The sequence below is a fragment of the Geotrypetes seraphini genome, chromosome 3 (assembly GCF_902459505.1).
Source record: "Geotrypetes seraphini chromosome 3, aGeoSer1.1, whole genome shotgun sequence".
Classification (NCBI taxonomy): domain Eukaryota; kingdom Metazoa; phylum Chordata; class Amphibia; order Gymnophiona; family Dermophiidae; genus Geotrypetes; species Geotrypetes seraphini.
In genome coordinates, this window is record NC_047086.1 from 185939516 (window position 1) to 185961951 (window position 22436).

The 22436-nt window shown below is 44.0% G+C and overlaps 1 protein-coding gene across 3 annotated transcripts in view; it reads right to left on the reverse strand.

Moving 5' to 3' along the window:
- The window catches only part of LOC117357509 (cyclic AMP-dependent transcription factor ATF-7), a 302271-nt gene that overhangs the window by 57552 nt on the left and 222283 nt on the right, over window positions 1-22436 (reverse strand). For all 3 annotated transcript variants that reach the window (XM_033938227.1, XM_033938225.1, XM_033938226.1), the window contains exons 5-6: window positions 19682-19816; window positions 2788-2945 (exon numbers count right to left, since the gene is read on the reverse strand). In XM_033938227.1, coding sequence (XP_033794118.1) covers window positions 2788-2945; window positions 19682-19816 — 293 coding nt within the window. The remainder of the gene's footprint in view (window positions 1-2787; window positions 2946-19681; window positions 19817-22436) is intronic.

The following is a 22436-nucleotide window of genomic DNA, read 5'->3' on the forward strand; positions in this document are numbered from 1 at the left end:
GGATCGTTGCGGCCCACAGAATATTGCTACTATTAGGGTTTTTGCTGGGTATTTGTGACCTGGACTGGCCACTGTAGAAACAGGATATTGGCCTAGATGGACTATTGGTCTGACCCAGTATAGCTATTCTTATGTTCTTATGTACCTCCCAACACATAGGAGTTAAAATAGAAGCTGAGGTAGGAACATTTTGGGAGATTGCAGTGATGCTTCCAGAGTCTGTAAGAACTAAACCTTTTGTTATGAGACTTGATACAATTTGGTTGGCAATCTTCCCAAGAAAATGATCTTGGAAACAGGGTATCTCAGGTTGAAAAAGACTGTCAAAAGATTACCGTATATACTCGAATATAAACTGACCTGAATATAAACTGAGGTGACTTGAATATAAACTGGGGAGGGGGGGGTTAATATTCAAGTGCCCTCCCCTGCCTGGCTCTGCACCCAGCCCCCCACCACCCTCCGCTGCCTTGCACTCTGTTCCCCCCTCCCTTTCTGCCCTGCCAGTTCTGCACCCTGCCCTGTCCCCTGTCTCTTCTCTTTCTCGATGCCTTGCAGGTCTCCACCGAGTCTGTAAGACCTGATGGCCCAGCAGTGGGCTAGGACAGGAGGTGACCTCTTCTGCAATTTAGACCAGAGGTTGCAGGAAATATCTCTGTGAGCAGGACCGAGGCACTGGACACACCAATTGTGTGGATCTGTACCTGAAATGGTCCTGTGGCACCAAGTGCATCACTTAAAGCTGTTAGAAGCCTTGGATATCAAAGAAAAAATTGATGATAAGATCAAAAGACTCTATGGTCCGGGGAGGTCGAGAAAATAATAATCTGAAAAGGTGTCAATGCTCTCAGCCAGAAATTAGGCTAACAAGAGCCTGAAGGCCTGAAAAAGAATTTAAATAAAAATGGAATTTTTTTTTTAACACCAAATGAAAGAAAAAGAACATCTACAAAAATATGACTAAACAGAAGGAAAAAAAGAAATGGGAAGGAACAAAAACATACAAGTATGATGCACTTAGAGAAACTTTAAAGAACAGCTTCTCAGCTCTGCAGAAAACTGAGAACTGATGGTACCGTGAGCTGACGGTGGTTCGGAAAGAACCAGCATGTGAGTGGTACAAATGGTCTTAAAGATTTAAAGTGATAGTACACTTTCTGAGTGTTTGCGCTGGGGCTCCGTGAATGATGTCACCCACATGTGAGAATATGCTGCCTGCTTGTCCTTGGCTAATGCGATTATCATGTTAAAATGATTACTCGTGTTAAATCTGCAGCCGTACTAAATTTACAATTCACAAAAACCCTAATCATAGTCCTTCCAAGCAGTGGCGTAGTAGGGGTAAGTGGTGCCTCTCCCTCGCCCTCACGCCACACGTGTGCCCCATTCCCCGTACCTTTTTAACTTCTCCAGCGTGAGCAGCATGCACACTTCGGTGTCAGATCGCCTTTTGATGTCACTTCCTAGGAACAGGTCCCAGAAGTGACGTCAGAGAGAGCGCCAATGTGGGCAGCAACCTTGTGCTGGGAAAGTAACAAAGGTACAGGGGACGGCAAGGGATGCATGCGTGGGCAAGGAGAGGAGTGGGGTGTGGGGCGGAGAGAAGGAGGGGTGCCGCGCCCTTAGGAAGACCGCACTCAGGGCAGACCCCCCCCCCCCGGACTACTACTTCCAAGTTTCTGCAACTCAGAAATGTATAATTACTGATAACATCTTTTTTTTAGGGATGAGGAGGCAACATAAAGACTCTGATCAAGTCATATTCACGTGTTGGGGAAGCAGCACTGCCTTAATTCCTCCTTCAAGTTTTGGAAACATGCTTTCCATGTTCTTTCAGATCCAAGGGCCTATAGCGGTTCTCCACCAATTTTAGTGCTCTGCTCCTTTCTCCAGTCTCAGGCTGTACCCAGTCAGAACTGTGCATTAGCAAGCAGAAGAGTAAATTCACTAACTAATAGAAGGAAGCAGGGAAATACTCCAAATGTCACACATGAAGGATCAGATCCCTGTGTCACCACCTATCTGATTCCTTTCCCAGTCAAGGCTACCATGCAAATTATGAACAAAGAACAGCAGGGGTACTGGGTAGCTGTGAACTTGGAAGTATGGAGGAAGAGTAAGGCATGAACAGGAAAGCACATAAAGCCATGAACAATGAACAAACCTAAGGGAAACAGAAAGATAGAAATGGAGTACTGTTTCTGAAGAGGGCAGGAAGACAGGCTCAACACGGAATAAGTATCCTGGAGAAAGCTTAGTAAAACTTGCTGTATGTATTTTTACTTCAGCCCTTTGTAATATATTTCCGTGAGAATGCCATCTGTTTCCTGTTGGATATAAGCTACAATGCAATCAGTTCATACACTCAAGAAATGCTCAAGGTACTGGACTGGGTTTTTGAGAATTCAAGGTTTCCTGGTTACATTTTGATGGCTTTATTCTTGCTTCCTTTTCTTCTTCAGAAATATTTTCTTTTGTTTGTGTGAACTACGTACTCTGACTCTTAAAGAATAGTACTGCCAAGAATCTTAATACATACAACACCTTAATTCTTTCCCTCTTACTATTTACAATCTGGCTCAGACAGGAGCCACTGTGCCTGCATTTCAGTATTTCCCATCTTTGCCTGCTAAGAGAAAGCAAATGTGTGACAGGCCATTAGTGCAATACTCGCCTGACTCTCTTAGCCGTACCTTCAGTCACAGACAGTATTATGTAATATATATTAAGGACTGCAGTTATTAAAACAATGCTTATCTCAACACAACTGCGGGGTTCATGACTTACCCGAGCTGTCTGTTTGAAGGTGGTGCTTGGGTGATGACGGAGGTCGGAGATGGAAGGGTGGGTGGTAGTGGGTCATATCCTAAGTGTAGTGGCAGTGATCCTGGGCGTACAATAGTTGGAGTAGGAGTGGAGCTTACAGTGGGTTTCATAGGGATTGCCTATAAAAAGAATTTCACACACACAAACTCCTTCAGTTTTTCCCATGAAATAATGTGGGATGTTCCCATGTAGGATCTTGGAGCTACAAAGCTAGGTTGAAGTGTCTATAAGACCTGAGTGCCCAATATGGCATGTATAAAACTGAAATATGACACACCAGTTCATGCATTAAATCACCCTTGAAAGTAATCTTTCCTAATAGCTTCCTTCAGAAAGACTTCAGCCATGGCACAGATTATAGCCCCTAGACTTCTTGCAGGATCATGAATATAAATGACTATTAATTGTATAACAATTTTTACCCTTCAATACATTATGGTATAATCTGAAAAGTAATTTATTAAGAGACTTAAAATTATCTTCCATTGATTGACTGGCCCTTGCATTATGTAATTCTAGAAAGAATCCTGCTTGATTATCCTCTTTCCAAAGCACAACAACTGGATTAACTCTCTTCTTTTGTCTACATGACATGATGGGAGGCTCTGAGCTCACCAGAAGACGACATTCTATGCTGACAAAGATGGTTTTCATTAGCAAATGGAAAATGGCAAGGACAGCAGCTTCATGCCTTCAAATTTTAGGAAGGAACATCGAAAGATTCTTACCTTTGCTAATCTTTCTTGTAAATCCATGATCTATTCCTGGAGAAGTGGGTTATGCATCCCATGTTGTTAGAAGCAATCATTACATAATTTTTTTCAGACCCTCCCCTCTTACCTCAGGACTGCCCTCAGGACTCCAGTTCATGCAAAAACAGACAGTGACACCTATAGAGGACATAGATAAAAGGGAGGGGTGCAGGAACACTCCCCGACAAATAAGTCTAACTTGCTCAAAATATGAAAAGTCATAACAATCAAACAATTGAAACAATTATTAAAAACAGTATAAACCTGAAAGAAACTGTGCTATAAGGAGACACAGCCTGCATCAACAGAAGGGGGGTGTCCCAGCTAGGGACCCTCAAGGCAAAGTGCATGACATATTTGGATGATACTCTTAGAATGGCTGGTCAAGAAACCATAAGTCCAGCTTACCAGTACTTATTAAGGAGAACAATCAGCAAATCAGAAACTCCCAGGGTCAGTTCCGGGAATAAAGCATGGATTTACAAGCAAGATTAACAAAGGTAAGACCCTAATCTTTCATTCTTGTACAATCTAGCTCTATTACTGGACAAGTGGACGTTAACAGAGCAGTCCCATAGAGTCAGGGTGTGACTGATAAGCCTGCTGTCAAAACGGAGGAACCGAAACAGCATCCTGTTTGGCTGCCACATTGATCCTGTAAAACTTTGTAAAGTATGCAAGGAAGGCCAGGTAGCAGCCCTGCAAATCTCCTCCAAAGAGATCGCTGATGACTGCTGAAGAAGAGGAAACACCTCTAGCAGAATGAGTCCTCACAGAAATAGGGGGCTTTTTTCAGGCTGTGATGTAGGCAGATGAAATAGCCATACGGATCCATCTCGAAATGGTGATTTTCGAAGCCAGCCTGTACCTAATAGGCAGGATCCACCAATACAAACAGGTGGTTGAAGACTGAAAACTTGTTCATGACCTCCAAGTACCACAACAAAAGCCTGTGCACATCTAGCAACTACAGTGTTTGGTCCTGCTCTGTTGAGATTATGCTTGAAGTACAAGAGAGCTAGCCGAATCGCCCGAAGCTCCAGATGATTGATCGACTGCTTTCTCTTGGATGGGGACTGCGAGTCCTGGACCGAGCTGTCCAAGCAAAGAGCACCCCAGCCGAACAGACTGGCACTTGTTGTCAGGATCACCCATTTGAAGATCTAGAAGGAAAGACCTCAGGAAAGAGATAGAAGACTCAACCACCAAGCCAGACTGTTCCGAGTCTCTGCCATCCAAGGGAACCAGGCATGCAATGGATCCCTCTGTGGACGCCAATGGGAAATAAGCGCATCCTGTAGAGCAGTGTTCTTCAACCTTTTTACACCTATGGACCGGCGGAAATAAAATAATTATTTCGTGGACCGGCAAACTAATAAGACTGAAATTTTTAAAAGCCCCATCCCCGCGAGCTCGGTCCCATTAACCATCTGATCCCATCCGCACAAGCCTCAAATAGTTATGATTTTATATTGAACATATTTTATTAAAGTATAAAAAGAAACAATATTCTGTACAATTGTCATTTTATAAATATAAATAATACAGGGCAAGGATCAACAAAACCCCCGTCTCCCCTCCCCTTCACATATATCCCCTCTAAACTAAACTAAACTAAACTAAACTAAACCTTGGGTTTATATACCGCACCATCTCCACGAATGCGGAGCTCGGCACGGTTTACAGGAAGAAAGATGAGAGAGGAACTACAGTGGAGAGATTAAAGAGTTAGGTGTAAAGGGGGAAGTGTTACAGTTTTGAGAATAGCCAGGTTTTTAGGTGTTTGCGGAAGAGTTGGAGGGAGCTTGAGGTTCGGAGAGGGGAGGTGAGGTTATTCCAGATCTCAGTGATTCTAAAGGGGAGGGATGACCCAAGTTTGCCTATATGGGAAATACCTTTTATGGAAGGGAAGGATAGTTTAAAAATTTGGGAGGATCTGGAGGAAGTAGGGGTTGGGGAGTTCCAGGATAGAGGGATAACGGCAGGAAGGATGCCATGTAGGATCTTGTAGGCCAGACACGCACATTTGAAGTGGATCCTGGGGATTACTGGGAGCTAATGGAGCTTAGACAGGAGTGGTGAGACGTGATCAAATTTGCTTTTCGCGAAAACAAGCTTAGCTGCGGCGTTCTGAATCCGCTGAAGTCTGTGGAGGCTTTTCTTGGTTAGGCTGAGGTAGATAGAATTGCAATAATCCAATCTACTATCAAGAAAACTGAATAAACCAAATTATTACAGAATGCTACACAAATATCATGCTAACAGAATACCACAGTCACACATGGCAGGAATGGTGTTAGGGGAGTGGAACTAGGGCAACTGCCTCCTGGTCAGAGAGAGCCCTAAGCCAGCTGGAAGCTAAAGACGCACTGCCTGGGCTTTGCACTCCCCAGTTATGTCTAACATCAGCTCTAGCAGGATACATATTTTAAATCTGATATATTCTAATCACAAGAAAGAAATAAAATTATTTTTTTCTACCTTTTGTCGTCTCTGGTTCCTGCTTTCATCTTCTTTTCACTCTCTTCCATCCAGCGTCTGCCCTCTGTCTCTTCAATCCAGCATCTGCCTCTTCCATCCACTGTTTGCCCTCTACCCCTCCCCCTTCCATATGGTATCTGCGTTCTTTCTATGCCCCACTCTCCTACACCAGATCTAGCATCTTTGTCCCTCTTTCCTTATTTTTCATCTGATCCCCCTTCCCAGCATCAATCTCTTTCTACTTTGTCATTCTTCTGTCTATCCCCTTTCCCTCATCTGATCTCTCCATTCCATCCTGACTCCTTCCCCTCCTCTAATCTCCCTGCCAGCTGTTTCCTTCAAATGTTCCTCCTCCCATGTCCAGCAGTACCTTCTCCCTTTCTTCCTCCCCTTATCCAACAGTAATTCTCATCCCTTTCCCTTCTCCCCTGTCAGCAGTAGCCCCTTCCCCTCCCTTGTCCAGGAGTACCCCTTCTCCCTTTCCTCCTCCTCTTATCCAACAGTAATTCTCATCCCTTCCCCTTCTCCCCTGTCAGCAGTAGCCCCTTCCCCTCCCTTGTCCAGGAGTACCCCTTCTCCCTTTCCTCCTCCCCTTATCCAACAGTAATTCTCATCCCTTCCCTTTCCCTTCTCCCCTGCCAGCAGTAGCCCCTTCCCCTCCCTTGTCTAGGAGCACCTCTACTCCCTTCCCTCTCCAGCAAATGTTTCCTCTATGTAGGCTAGCGGCAGCTCTGTGTGCTTTTTAACTTCGGCACACAGCTGCCCCTAAGCAGTATTTTAGCCGCGGTTTCATGAGGCAGCCTCGGGGTCTTTGGTAGGCCGGCCCGCTTTGATGATGCGATGTGGGCCGGCCTATCAAAGGCCCCGAGGCTGCCTCATGAAACCGCGGCTAAAATACTGCTTAGGGGCAGCTGTGTGCCGAAGTTAAAAGCACACAAAGCTGCCCCTGCTTGTCTGGGGGTGCGGAGACATACGCGGCAGGAGTAGGAGGTGGAAGGCAGGAGTGTCGGCATAGCGACGACAACAGGAAGTTGCACGTCAGTTGACGCCGGCACTTTTTGCTGTGGCTGGGGACCCGAATCCTTCGCGGACCGGCAACATTTTTTTGCGGACCGACACCGGTCCATGGACCGGCGATTGAAGAACTGTGCTGTAGAGGGTGCAGATGGGCCCATGCCCAGGGAACTACATCTATTGTCGCCACCATGGACCCCAGGACCTGCAGGTACTGCCAGGCTGCCGGGACCAGAGTCTCCAGGAAGGCATGTATCAGTTAGCGACGTTTTACTTAGCGTGAGTTGGGCAGAAACACCCTGTTATGCCCTGTGGCAAAGCATACTCCCAGATATTCTAAGTCCTACGTCGGCATGAGGTGGCTCTTTGAAAGTTGACCATCCAGCCTAGGCATTGAAGCAGCTGAACAAACCCGCCTCCAACTGGGTTCCGATGAGCCAGTCGTCCAGGTAAGGATGGACTTGAATGCCAAGCTTTTGCAGGTGGGCTGCCACTACCACCATTACCTTGGTGAAGGTCCTGGGCGCCATCACCAACTCGAAGGGCATGGCCACAAACTGGAAGTGCTGCTGCAGAACATAGGACCTCTGGTGTTCTGGAAAAATGGGGATATGAAGATAGGCCTCTGTCAAGTCCAGGGAAGCTAAAAATTCTCCCAGAGCAACTGAGGCGATAACAGACTGCACCATTTCCATCCTGAAATGAGGAACTTTGAGGATTGCATTGGTTGCTTTGAAGTCCAGGATCAGTCTCCAGTCCTCGAAGCCTCTCTTTAGCACAATGACGTATTATTGATTATCTGCCATTGCCCGAGTTGGGCTCCAGGATGGGTTCTATGGCCGCAAGGTCCAGCAACCTCTGAACTGCAGCCTCCACCTAGGCCACTTTGTCTGGACTCCCCACCGGGGAGTCTAGAAAGTTCTGACAGGGGTTATTAAAACTTGAGTTTGTAGCCTTCTCGAAGAATATCCAGGACCCAATAATCGGAGGTGATGGCCAATCATTCCATCAGGAAGGCCAAGAGCTGCTCTCCAATCTGCAGAGGAGCAGCCGGGAGCCTGGAATCAGAACTGTTTCTCAGGGGTAGACACAGAGCGGCTCCCTGTCGATTGTGGATGCTGGAATCCACCAAACCGCTGTTTGGCTAACTGAGGAGCCCCCATAGTACTGATGGGAATGTCTGGAAGAATCAAAGCTAGAACACCCTGGACCTCAAGAGGAACGCATTGCCAGAGGATGTGGTAAGAGCGGATAGTGTAGCTGGTTTTAAGAAAGGTTGGGACAAGTTCCTGGAGGAAAAGTCCATAGTCTGTTATTGAGAAAGACAATGGGGAAGCCACTGCTTGCCCTGTATTGGTAGCATAGAACACCTTGGGTTTTGGCCAGGTTCTAGTGACCTAGATTAGCCACCGTGAGAACAGCTACTGGGCTTGATGGACCATTGGTCTGACCCAGTAAGGCTATTCTTATGTTGGGCAAGGACTTGGGTTTACGGTCCTACATACTAGCCATGAGGTCATCCAGACCTTTACCAAACATTAATTGCCTTCTAAAAGGTAATTTATTCAGGGTCACCTTAGAGTATGAGTCACTGGACCACTGCCGGATCTACAACATCCTATGCTTCAAAATAGAATTTGCTGAAAGCTTGCTCACAACTCTGAAAAGTTCATACAAGGTGTCCACCACATATTCCATGCCTGAAATTACAAAGGGGTGATCTTGTACCACTAGTGTGTCAGGATCATGGCATAGCTTAGAATGACAAGCTCTGGCCACAAAGGAAGCAGCAATGCCCAGCCTGGAAGCAGTATAGTCAAAGAGCCATTTGAGGACAAAATCAATTCTATGGTCATATGTCCCTCAACCCTTCCATCACTAGGGAGAGAAGTATGCTTGGTGATCTGTACCACCAGGGAATCTACTTTCAGGGACACAAAACACTGATTAAATGTGACTGCCATTGGGTAGAGCTTGGACATAGCTCTAGCAACTCTCCAGTGCCTCCCAGTGATCCATGAGCATTTTCGCTATGTTCAGCTAATCAGGAAAGGACAAAGACTGCAGCCTCATGCTAATCATAAGAGAGTATTCCTCTACTACTGACTGCCCTTCCTCCTATTTCAACTCCTGGAGGGATTCGGAAATTAGACCGACCAAAGCTGAGGGCTTAAAGAATCTCTGCACCGTGGGGACCTCAACCAGGTACAGAACTTCTCCTAGATCTGGATCTTGGAGATCTGTGAGTGCCGTACATCCCCCTCAGTGGTAGTGCCGTCCTGCAAAGGCATCGTCAAGTCACCTTGGTCGTTAGTGTCATCAGCTGACGAATCATCCCTGGACAACTTGGGGAATCCGGTCTTAAAAATCAATGTCCTGGGATGGAAGAACCCAAATAGCCAGTAAGGATGCCAAAGGAGGCACAGATGGTACCTTTCTCCTGGCCAGATAAGCCTGTAAAAGCATATTAATAAATCCCAGGGAAAATCCCTTGTCCAGAGCAGCAGCCGCCTCCTGGGAACTCTTTTGGGTGCTTCTGAAGGATTTTTTCACCTTTGACGCCGAATTGCTGCTGCCCCCGGGGGCCAATTTCAACTTTTTGGACTGGCCTCAGCTGGAGTGAGCAGCAGGACCCCCTAAAGGGGGTCAAAGGAACCAGGGCCAAGAACCAAGGCCAATGAAATCTCGCCACATGGTGGAACATGGCTGCTCACCAGACAACTTCACATGTATGGGTTCTATGGATAGAACTTTATGATCTTAGAGATTTCAGTAGACCTCGGTGGTACCTTCTGTATGCCATAAACTTTTTATTCATACAGAGCAATGGCACCCAGATTCGTCATCGGTCTAATAAATATTTGATTTATGTACTTTATTAATTTAAATATCAAAAATTATACTCATCTTGCTCTACGCGGGAGGGGGCATTTCCTAAGCTTCTATCCTTATTTTTTTAAATTCAATATACCCATTAGTCAGTTTTTGAGAATTCGCAAATTATGTTCTAATATGGGAGAGTTTGAGAAGCAAGCCTTGATAATGAGTGATCGCTTCTATGATAGGGGATACCCGAAGAAAGCAGTGCATAAAGCTTACCTCTGGGCAGAGTTTGCCCAGAGGTCATTACTGCTAAAAGAGAAAAAAGATGAGATTCAAGAGGAAGCCCTAATATGTGTTCTTCCTTTTACAGCTATAAGTACAGCTTTTTTTTGCTAGAATGAAACATCACTGGCCTGTGCTTCAATTAAATGTTCAGTTTCAGAAGTTTCCAATGGCGTCATATAGGAGGGGAAGAACGATAGGGGAACTGTTGTCAAATCTTCGATTTGAAATTTAAAAGACTGTAACAGAAGAGACATATAGACATGAGGGCTGTGGGAAATGCCAATGGTGCAACCAGACACTAGTGGGTTCTATTTGGACACACTTGGGCACCAATAGAACATATCAGGCTACCTCGAACACATCCTGTATTAGTGATCATGTTATTTATATGATTGAGTGTCCATGTAATTTAGTTTACATAGGTAGGAGAAGTCGGAAGATTCAGGTCCGACTTACAGAACATAAGTCTCGAATCAATACGGGAGCCCTAGAGGCTCCCCTTGTTCAGCACTCGCATGAAATGAAACACAAAATCTCTGATATTCGCTGGAGGGTTATAGATCAAATTCAGGTTGGGTGGGAGGGAGGAAACCATCGTGGAAAATTAAATTTTAAAGAACAACAATGGATTTTTAACCTAAACTGTGTACAACCATGGGGGTCTGAATGCGGAAATTGAGTGGATGACTTTAATTTAATTGAGACGTGTTTGACAGCCTGGGGAATGTGGACGTATGCGTATTATGTCATCATCATGTGACCAAAATTCAAAATAAATAAAAAACCGCCGCGGCCATGTTCCTCTAGCTGAATAAGCAACTGAGCACGGGGAGCATGGGTCGTTCGGCTTAAGGTATGCTCCATCTAAATTATATTTAAATTCTATAACTATATTTATAAATATTTTTTATTGTAGGTTGAGTTATTTTTCTACACTAATTAAAGTATGAAGATATTGAGATTTGTTTATGTTTTATAGGGGGATTGTCCTTGATAAAGCCCGCGTAGAGCAAGATGAGTATAATTTTTTGATATTTAAATTAATAAAGTAGATAAATCAAATATTTATTAGACCGATGATGAATCTGGGTGCCATTGCTCTGTATGAATAAAAGGTTTATGGCATATAGAAGGTACCACCGAGGTCTAGTGAAATCTCTAAGATCATAAAGTTCTATCCATAGAACCCATACATGTGAAGTAGCCTAAACAAAGGGTCTATGGAGAAATCAACTGTGGAGTGATTTGAATTGTATGCTCACCAGACAGCCATCCACAGGGCATGAATCCAATGTATCCTGCCTTGGAGTCCATCTGAGTGGTTTTCTTGCAAAAACAAAGCTTGCAGAGGCAAAAAAAAAACTTTAAATTAATCGGGAAAATCCAAAATAGCCATCACAGGTGCAATTTTCAGAGAAAAATAGCACTTAAGCCCCCAAAATGCAGCGATTTGGGGGGGGGAACTAGGGCTAACTCCCAAAATAAACAAAAATTACTTTTAAAGACCCCCCAAAATCACTATGATAGGCTGTCATCCCTGTACTCACTGTGCTGAGAGCTGCACTAAGGGAAGCTGAAACAGTTATGTTTCATACCGTAATTTTCGACAGGGAATTATTGCAGCTCACAGCAAGAAAGAATACATTTGTGATTCCAGATTAAAATGAGTAGATTTAGCGTAGAGAGTTCAGAGTATGGGGGAGTGATAAATGAGAGTGCTAGACCACGGATAGCATGTGTAACTACAAGGTGAAGAGGAATGCTTTTAGTCTTTTCCTGAAGAGACAGTGTGTGGGAATCTGCCACGGGTGAGCTGGTAGATTGTTTCAGATGTATGATCCAAGGAATTCAAAAGTGGAGTTACATGTTTTTTTTCCGGCATATTCGTTGAGAAGATGGGAAAGGTATTTTAAATCGTTGTGTAAGTCTTGAATTGAGGAAAGTGTGAGAGACTGAAATACAGGTCACTAGTCCACTGGAGCTTTCTCCGTAGATGGTCTTGTGGATAACACAAGCTAATTTGAAGTGAATACGTTTTTTGATAGGTAACCAGTACAGTTTTAGCAGTAAGGGACTAAGCCTCTCCAAGCGGTTGGACCGGAAAATCAGTCTCGCTGCTGCATTTTGGAGCAGTTGCAGGCGGTTTACAGGGAGATCCTCTGCCTCAACAAGCCTTGCAGACTGGACTGCTGGTCTTCTGACTGCCCTTCCGGCACAACACCAACAGCCACAGACCCATGGAACACACCACGTATACAACCTGGTGGAGGAACGCAGTCGGCTCCGATCCCGGGGACACCTCCACTCAAACCCACTAGCGGGCGAACCTGGGGGTGAGCCAGCTCCCAAGGGAATGGTCCCTGAGCCTCGATCTGAAGGTGCAGGCTGTCCAGGAGGTACACTGCAAGGCAGCCAACCCCCTGGAAACAGACTTCATCCACAAAATCTGTGATCTCCAGCAGCAGGAGCTATCCCTGAAGGGAACCTCCGCAGCACGAAGACGTGAAACATGTAAATATATTGAGCAGAAGAAAACATTAAACACAAGCAGAAAAGTCTAGCTCCTACTGTCTTGCGTGTAGGAAAGCAACTGGAGTCCTGAGGGCAGTCCTGAGGTAAGAGGGGAGGGTCTGAAAAAATTATATAAATGAGGCTTCCTACAAGCAGTCTCGTGACATGGGATGCATATCCCACTTGTCTAGGAATAGAGCGGGTTTGTACAAGAAGAGAGTATTATTTTCATTTTTTAAATAAAGATGAACTATTTCTCAATTGGCAGTATAGCAGACTAGCCATTAGATCCTTTCCATCAGGCTGTTTTATTCCAGATATGTGTATCAGCTACTTTCTAGCAAAGTAGTATTCTGCCAGCTGTTGTGGGGCTGCAAAGGCAGTATTACTTTTCATAAAAAGCAAACAGGGAAAACCCCCCAAATAACCTGCAAAACACCTTCCTTGAGTTAATTACTTCTGGCAGAACCCAGTTAGAGACTTGGACCCATGACAGTACTGCTCAAGTAAGAGCAAAAAAAAAAATTAGTTAATTCTTAACTTTTAAAAAGTTAATCATACTTACAATAGAATTACTTAGCAACTCTGTGAACAGCTAGAGAGAACATTATTTTTAGCTAACAAGATCTGTGTCTTTTAGAACTTGCCTTGGTGTTTCAGGTGATATGTGCACAAGAACACGCTAGCCTTGTATAGAAAGCTGTACAAGGAAATAGCAGTATACTTTACTAAAATGTACACCAACCATAACCACCAAATCTGATAATAAACTTATTTCCTTTGCATCAGATACACTAAAATATACAGTATGAGCTTGATGTTACAGCATACATGTAGTAACATAGTATATTATGGTAGATAAAGACCCAAATGGTCCATCCAGTCTGCCCAACTGACTCAGTAACTTAATTCAAATTTTCCTTTTTCTTAGATATTTCTGGGCCAGAAACCAGAGCTCCGCCTGGTACTATGCTTAGGTTCCATCTACTGGAGTCTCCGTCAAAGTTCACTCCAGCCCATCTAAACCATCCCAGCTGTCAAAGCCCTCTCCCAGTCCATCCTCAACCAAATGGCCATATACGAGACCCAGACCATGCAAGTCTGCCCTGTAATGGCCTTAGTTCTTTAATCTGTACCATTATTTTCTGACTAGAGATCCTCTGTGTTCATCCCATGTATTTTTTTTTTTAAACTCTTGTCACTTTTTTCCTCTCCGTCATCTCCCTCAGGAGCGCATTCCAGGCATCAACCACCCTTCTCTGTAAAGAAGAATTTCCTAACATTACTCTTGAGTTTACCATCCCTCGACTTCAAATTATGCCCTCTGGTTTTACCATTTTCCTTTCTCTGGAAAAGATTTTGTTTTATGTTAATACCTTTCAAGTATTTAAACATCTGAATCATATCTCCCCTGTCCCTCCTTTCCTCTAGGGCAGGGGTAGGCAATTCCGGTCCTTCAGAGCCACAGGCAGGTCAGGTTTTCAGGATATCCACAATGAACATGTATGAGATGGATTTGCATGCACTGCCTCCTTGAGATGCAAATCTATCTCATGTATATTTAGTTTGATTTTCTGGTAGACGGTGTGTTTCCTGCTTGTCAGCTGATCCTGGCTTGTGCCGAACCCTGGGGTCCTGCTCGAGTCATGCTTAGTTTACGGGTGAAGTTGTGATGTTGGCGAGCCTTGCAAACACAGCTCCTGAAGATGCCAGGTGGCGAAACACAGTCTTGTGTTGAGCTGAATGCTTTATGAATTGAAGAACAGGACCATCATGAGGACAGAGAGGCCTGCCGGTTGTGTTTAAGAAACTGTCATTCTCATGTGCTAGACTGTTGTGCAACTCTCAGTTTGAAGCCTCTCTGACTAGATGATCATGGACTAATGAACTAACTAAGATCCAGTTTTGGATAAAAGTAATCACAATGACTGTAGTATGTGTGTGAAAGTTGGGAAGTGAGTGTGAGTGATGGGGATTAGGTTCCCTGACTAAATTATTCTGATATTTATTAAGAAATTAAGTATTGGTAAGTTGTAAAAGTACTGTAATGAAATGAACTGTGGGAGATAAGATTAAAATTGAATTTATTCAGATAATACTTGTTTGTATTAAATATTTAATAACTGGTTTTAAGATTTGATGTATATTTATTGTGGATAACCTGAAAACCTGACTTGCCTGGGCTCTCGAGGACTGGAATTGCTTACCCTTGCTCTAGGGCACAGGTGTCAAAACTCAAGGCCCGCGGGCCGAATCCGGCTCGCCTGGCTGTTTTATGCGGCCTGCAGTCCAATGGTGTTATCTTGTGGCAGGCTCCCTCCTCCTTACAGCCGCAGTGTGCACAAAGCCGCGTACAGTGGCTCCTCTCACGTCCCTCGCCTCATCCAGAAGCATTCCCTCTGACGTTGTGACGTGTGGCTTCATGCACACTGCAGATGTGAGGAGAGAGCCGGTCACAAAATAACACCGGGGGCATCAGACCATGGGCCGCATAAAATGGCCAGGTGGGAGCCGGTCAGAAGGTAAAACACCCGCCAGAAGGAGGCACAGCATGGAGGGAGGGAGGCAACAAAGGTAGGGGGAATGATTTTATTTTCAAGTTAGTGTTTGAATTGTGTCAGTTTTGAGAATTTTAATCTGCTGTCTATATTTTACACTGTTCAGGAAGAAATGCATTTGTTTCTATTTCTCTGGGGTTGTACTGCAAGGAGAGTCTTGAATCTTAGGGTTTCCTTTGTATATATTAGTATGTTTAGTTTTTGGTCCTGTATTTGCATAGGGGTTATCTGTGTTCTGATAAGAATGACTGTTGAGAAGCATACAGTGTGTTTTGTGTAGTTTAATTTTGTGGTTAATCATTATGTGTTAATAAGATTATATTGTGTGTGTATATATGATAAATGAATGGAAAAAATTGTGATATACTTAGTACTATTATGGGGGAGGGTCTGGCCCGTGACTTAGCCTATATTTTGAATTTCGGCCCCTTAATGTGATTGAGTTTGACATCCCTGCTCTAGGGTATACATATTCAGGGGCTTCCAGTCTCTTCTCATACAACTTTTGGTGCAAACCTCCTACCATTTTTATCACCTTTCTCTGGACCGCTTCAAGTCTTCTTATGTTTTTTGCCAGAACATAAGAAAATTGGATACAATACTCCAACCGGGGCATCAACACCTTCTTTCTTCTACCGGTTACGCCTCTCTCTATACAGCCTAGCATCCTTCTGGCAACAGCCACCGCCTTGTCACACTGTTTCTTTGCCTTTAGAATTTTAGACACTATCACTCCAAGGTCTCTCTCCCCATCCATGAATATCAGCCTCTTACCTCCCAGCACATACGGCTCCAGATTTCTAATCCCCCAAATGCATTACTCTGCACTTCTTTGCATTGAATTTTAGTTGCAAGATATTAGGCCATTCCTCTAACCTTTGCAGATCCTTTTTCATGTTTTCCATTCACTCCTTAGTGTCTGCTCTGTTACAAATCTTGGTTATTATCTGCAAAAAGGCAAACCTTTCCTTCTAATCCTTCGGCAAAGTCACTCACAAACATATTGAACAGGATTAGCCCCAGCACTGATCTTTGAGGGACTCACTTCCTCTGAGCGAATTCCATTAACCACCACCCTCTGGCATCTGTCTGTCAACCAGTTTCTAATCCAGTTCACCACTTTGGGTCCTAACTTCAGCCAATCAAGTTTGTTCAAGAGCCTCCTATGAGGAACCGTGTCAAAGGCTTTGCTGAAATCTAAGTAAATTGCATCTAGCATATGTCTTTGATCCAATTCCCTGGTCACCCAATCAAAAAATTCAATCATATTCGTTTGGCATGATTTACCTTTAGCAAAACCAAGTTGCCTAGGATCCTACAACCCATTAGATTCTAGGACTTTCACTATCCTTTCTTTCAGCAATGCTTCCATTATTTTTCCAATAGCCGAAGTGAAGCTTACCAGCCTGTAGATTCCTGCTTTATCCTTGCAACCACTTTAGTGAATAGAGACCACATCTGCTCTTCTCCAATCCCCAGGAACCACTCCTGTCGCTAAAGATTTTTGCACAAATCTTTAATAGGACTCACCAGAACCTCTCTGAGCTCCCTCAATATCCTGTCTGGTCCCATTGCTTTGTTCATCTTCAATTTTTCAAGAACATAAGAATAGCCTTACTGGGTCAGACCAATGGTCCATCAAGCCCAGTAGCCCATTTTCACGGTGACCAATCCAGGTCACTAGTAACTGGCCAAAACCCAAAGAGTAGCAACATTCCATGCTACCGATCCAGGGCAAGCAAAGGCTTCCCCCATGTCTTAATAACAGATTATGGACTTTTCCTCCAGGAATTTTTCCAAACTTTTCTTAAAACCAGCTATACTATCCGCTTTTACCACAAACTCTAGCAATGCATTTCAGAGCTTAACTATTCTGAGTGAAAAAATATTTCCTCCTATTGATTTTAAAAGTATTTCCCTGCAGTTTCATCGAGTGTCCCCATGTCTTTGTAATTTTTGATGGAGTGAAAAATCGATCCACTTGAGCTTGTTCTACTCCACTCAGGATTTTGTAGACTTCAATCATATCTCCTCTCAGCCTTCTCTTTTCCAAGCTGACGAGCCCTAACCTTTTTAGTCTTTCCTCATATGAGAGGAGTTCCATCCCCTTTATCATCTTGGTTGCTCTTCTTTGAACCTTTTCTAGTGCTGCTATATCTTTCTTCAAGGAGACCAGAATTGAATGGAATACTCCAGGGGAGGTCGCATCTTGGAGCGATTCAGAGACATTATAATATCTTTAGTCTTGCTAACCATCCCTTTTTAAAATAATTCCTAGCATCTTGTTTGCTTTTTTGGCCACTGCCACAAATTGGGCAGAAGGTTTCATCGTATTGTCTACAATGACACCCATATCCCTTTCTTGAGCACTAACCCCCAAGGTGGACCCTAGCATCTAGTAACTGTGATTTGGGTTATTCTTCCCAATATGCATCACTTTGCATTTGTCCACATTAAATTTCATCTGCCACTTGGACGCCCAGTCTTCCAATTTCCTAAGGTCTGCTTGCAATGTTTTACATAAAGGTCAGTAGCCATTTTTATTTGCTCCTGTCAGCTTAAAACAACTGTTTTCCCACTTCTCTTATGTCCTCCAATCCTAACAGCTCTTTCTTCAGGTACTCTCCAATTTTACTAAAGTCCGTTCATTTGAAATCTAGGACTTTAAGTTTTATATGGCCATCCTCCACTTTAGCTGTTATATCACACAGACGTCTAATAAATAAACTGAGTGCCCTTGGGATGGGTCCCAAAATGATGGGCTGGGTCAAGAACTGGTTGAGTGGAAGGCAACAGAGGGTAGTGATCAATGGTGATCGCTCTGAGGAAAGGGATGTTACCAGTGGTGTGCCTCAAGGTTCTGTTCTTGGGCCTGTTCTTTTTAATATTTTTATAAACGATATTGCTGAAGGGTTGTAGGGTAAGATTTGCCTCTTTGCAGATGATATGAAAATCTGCAATAGAGTAGACATGCCGGATGGTGTGAATAACATGAAGAAAGACCTGGCAAAGCTTGAAGAATGGTCTGAAATTTGGCAGCTAAAATTTAATGCTAAGAAATGCAAGGTCATGCATTTGGGCTGCAAAAACCCGAGGGAACTGTACAGATTAGGGAGTGAAGAGCTTATGTGCACGACTTGGGTGTGATTGTATGTGATGATTTTAAGGTGGCCAAACAGGTTGAAAAGGTGATGGCGAAAGCTAGAAGGATGCTAGGTTGCATAGGGAGAGGTATGGCAAGGAGGTATTGATGCCCCTGTATAAGACTTTGGTGAGACCTCATTTAGAATATTGTGTACAATTCTGGAGGCCACACCTTCAAAAAGATATAAAAAGGATGGAGGCGGTACAGAAGAAGGCTACTAAAATGGTATGTGGTCTTCATCATAAGGCGTATAGAGACAGACTTAAAGATTTCAATCTGTATACTTTGGAGGAAAGGAGGGAGAGGGGAGATATGATAGAGACGTTTAAATACCTACACAATGTAAATGCAAATGAGTGGAGTGTCTTTAATTTGAAAGGAAACTGCAATGAGAGGGCATAGGATGAAGTTACGAGGTGATAGGCTCCGAAGTAAGCTAAGGAAATACTTTTTTACAGAAAGGGTGGTAGATGCGTGGAACAGTTTCCCAGAAGAGGTGGTGGAGACAGAGACTGTGTCTGAATTCAAAAGGGCCTGGGATAGGCACGTGGGATCTCTTGGAGAGAGAAAGAGATAATGGTTACTGCGGATGTGCAGACTAGATTGGCCATTTGGCTTTATCTGCCATCATGTTTCTATGTCTCTATCAAACCAAACCGTTTGATGATCGCTATTTCCCAGGTGGGCACCCACTCGAACATTAGAGATACTCTCCCCATTTGTGAGTACTAGATCCAGTATCGCTTTTTCCCTCATGGGTTCTGTCACCATTTGTCTGAAAAGAGCCTCTTAAAAGGCATACTCAATTTCCCTACTTCTCTTCAGTTCCACAGACAGAACTTTCTAGTCCGCAACTGGCAGATTGAAATCACCCAACAGCAGCACCTCCTCTTTCTTTCCAAACTTTTGAATATCTGCAATCAGATCTTTGTCAATTTGTTGTGACTGAGTTGGAGGTCTGTAGACTACACTCATGTAGATAGAAGTTCCATCTTCTCTTTTCAGAGCAATTCATATCACTTCTTCCTCTCCTCAGGTCCTCTTCATTTCAGTCGCTTAGATATCAATCTTTAACTAGAGAGCTACTCCTCCACTTTTTGACCATCTCTGTCCTTTCTAAAAAGATTATATCACATGCTATTGGGCCACAAGGGTTTCAAACTACCTTTCAAAAGTTTAGTTCACATGCTAACAATAAACAATTCAATAATTTTCAAACTGAACTATAAAACTTGAAGAAACAAGACATCTGCATTTACGTATACCGTAATCAGATGTGTGCATACCTTTTCCTCAGCCTTTGGTGACTTTGAACCGGATAGCGGGCTGTCTGGAGGAGAAGAGTCCACCTCCACTGGTACCTCTTCTTTTATTCTGACATCTGGAGTTGAAGGCAAAGACATATCCAAAGGTCCAGCACTCTGCATTGACAAATATCATATATGTTAGACAGATGGCCAGTGCACACATTAACAGCAACATAGCTTGGCTCTGATCTCACCTCCAGCATCAATTTCATGTGAAACTTTGGGCATGTCATGTTATTCTTTGCAAGTATAATTTTTTCCAGGTCTTTTTGGGCAATGAGTTTTCTACTAGAAAGAATTTAAAACGTGTGATGCTCTGCAAGTGACTGTACTGAACCCATTTTTGTTCCATATTTTCATGCCCCCTCCTTCTTGCATCTTTTGTATTATGGAAATCATGCCGTAACAGAATCATTTCAAGAGTCACAGAAACGCTAACAAGCAGTCTGGAGAGGTAGGAGAATAAGCTTTTATTTACACAGAAATATGGGTCTGTTTTTCTCACAGATCTCCCATCACAGAAACTCACTGCTTTCCCAAAATACACTGCCCTTCTCAGTTTAGTTTAGTAAGTCCAGAGTTTTGGATGACAGTCTCTCGCAATCAGCCAGAACCACAGTTCATGCAATCCAGCCTCTGAGAGAGAGTTTTACTTATTTCTATGTAAGCAATAAAAAAAACTTCTGTTCAGTGGGTTCCTACCTCAATTGGGAATAAGTTATAGTTCTCTCCTGGTCCTCCACATCATTCCTTCACTCTGAGACCCCTGGTTCTCATCCTGGCTCTTTATTTTAAACTCTCCCCCTCTATTTCCTGGTTTGACACTTTCCTCCTCCCCCCTCCCTTTCTAAGCTGTCCTTGCCTTTCTTCCAGCTGGCCAGGAGAGGGAGTGCTGGAGGTTCCCCCAGGAAACCTTCTATCTGAGCAGCTGAACTAACCCGAAGAAGGGGCAGGTTTTCATAGCCTCTGTCACACACCCTCTCACTCCGTTCTGCCCTTCAGGGTTCCACCACTTGTGACAAAAAAAATCTGCATTTTTGTGCTCCCATAAGGTCAATGCTTTATTATTAGTTGAAGGCCTGAAACCTAAAGAACTATCTCACGATCTGATGAGGACCAGTCAGCACGATTTCAGTAAAGGCAGATCTTGCCTGACGAACTTGCTGCACTTCTTTGAGGGAGTAAACAGACGGATAGACAAGGGCGACCTGGTCGACATTGTTTATCTGGATTTTCAGAAGGTGTTCGACAAGGTTTCACATGAACGACTACTTCGGAAAATTGAGTCATGAAATACTCACGTGGATTAAAAACTGGCTGGAGCATAGGAAACAGAGAGTGGAGGTAAATGGACAATTCTCAGACAGGATGAGCATCACCAGTGGGGTGCCGTAGGGCTCATTGCTTGGACACGTGCTCTTCAACATCTTTATAAATGATCTGGACATTGTTCTGATCGACAAGTCCATGAAGCCATCTGCACAATGTGCTACGGCGACGAAAAGGGCAAACATAATGCTAGGAATGATCAAGAAGGGGATCACAAACAGATCTGAGAAGGTTATCATGCCGCTGTACCGGGCAATGGTGCGCTCTCACCTGGAGTACTGTGTCCAGCACTGGTCGCCGTACATGAAGAAGGACACGGTACTACTCGAAAGGGTCCAGAGAAGAGCGACTAAAATGGTTAAGGGGCTGGAGGAGTTGCCGTACAGTGAGAGATGAAACTTGGCCTCTTCTCCCTTGAGACGAGGAGACTGCGAGGGGACATGATCGAAACATTCAAAATACTGAAGGGAATAGAATTAGTAGAGAAAGACAGACAGTTCACCCTCTCCAAGGTAGGGAGAACAAGAGGGCACTCTCTAAAGTTGAAAGGGGATAGATTCCACACAAGCGTAAGGAAATTCTTCTTCACCCAGAGAGTGGTAGAAAACTGGAACGCTCTTCTGGAGTCTGTTATAGGAGAAGACACCCTCCAGGGTTTCAAGACAAAGTTGGACAAGTTAATGCTAAACTGGTGAGACTGGACACATTTGGAGCACTGGTCTTGACCTTGGGGCCGCCGCATGAGCGGAATGCTGGGCAGGATGGACCACTGATCTGACCCAGCAGCAGCAATTCTTATGTTCTTATGTGCCTTTATGGGCTAGCCATTGTAGGGGAGCATGGCCAGTGATCAACTGGAAGCACTGCTCCAGTAGGTAATAGGGCAATGTTTCTAAGGCCCATTTGACAGCTAGAGCTTCCTTTTCGATTGTTGCATAATTCCTTTCCCAGGGGAACAGCATCCTTCTTAAGGTCTCTGCTCTCTTTATTCCCTCTGAATATCTGCAAATTGTATTTCGCTGAATGTCCAGCATCCTTGACTGTAAACCGCCTAGAAGTCGCAAGATTGTGGCGGTATAGAAGAATAAAGTTATTATTATTATTATTATTACTGATGAAGGTGATGGGATGTTCTTCCCTAGCTCTCTCTCGTAAGACAGTACTGCTCCCAGACTGACATCAAAGGCATCCATGTGGACAATAAATGGATGGATGAAGTCTGAATTAATGAGTACAGGTTCAGTGCAGAGAGCAGTCTGTAGCTTTCAAAATGCTCTTTCCTGCTCAGTCGTCCATTGAACTGTCTCTGGGCTTTTTTCTTCAGAAGTCTTGTTAGGGGCTAGGCCTTTTCCGCAAAGTCAGTAATAAAGCGGTGGTAGTACCCCGCTAAGCCAAGAAAGGTCTG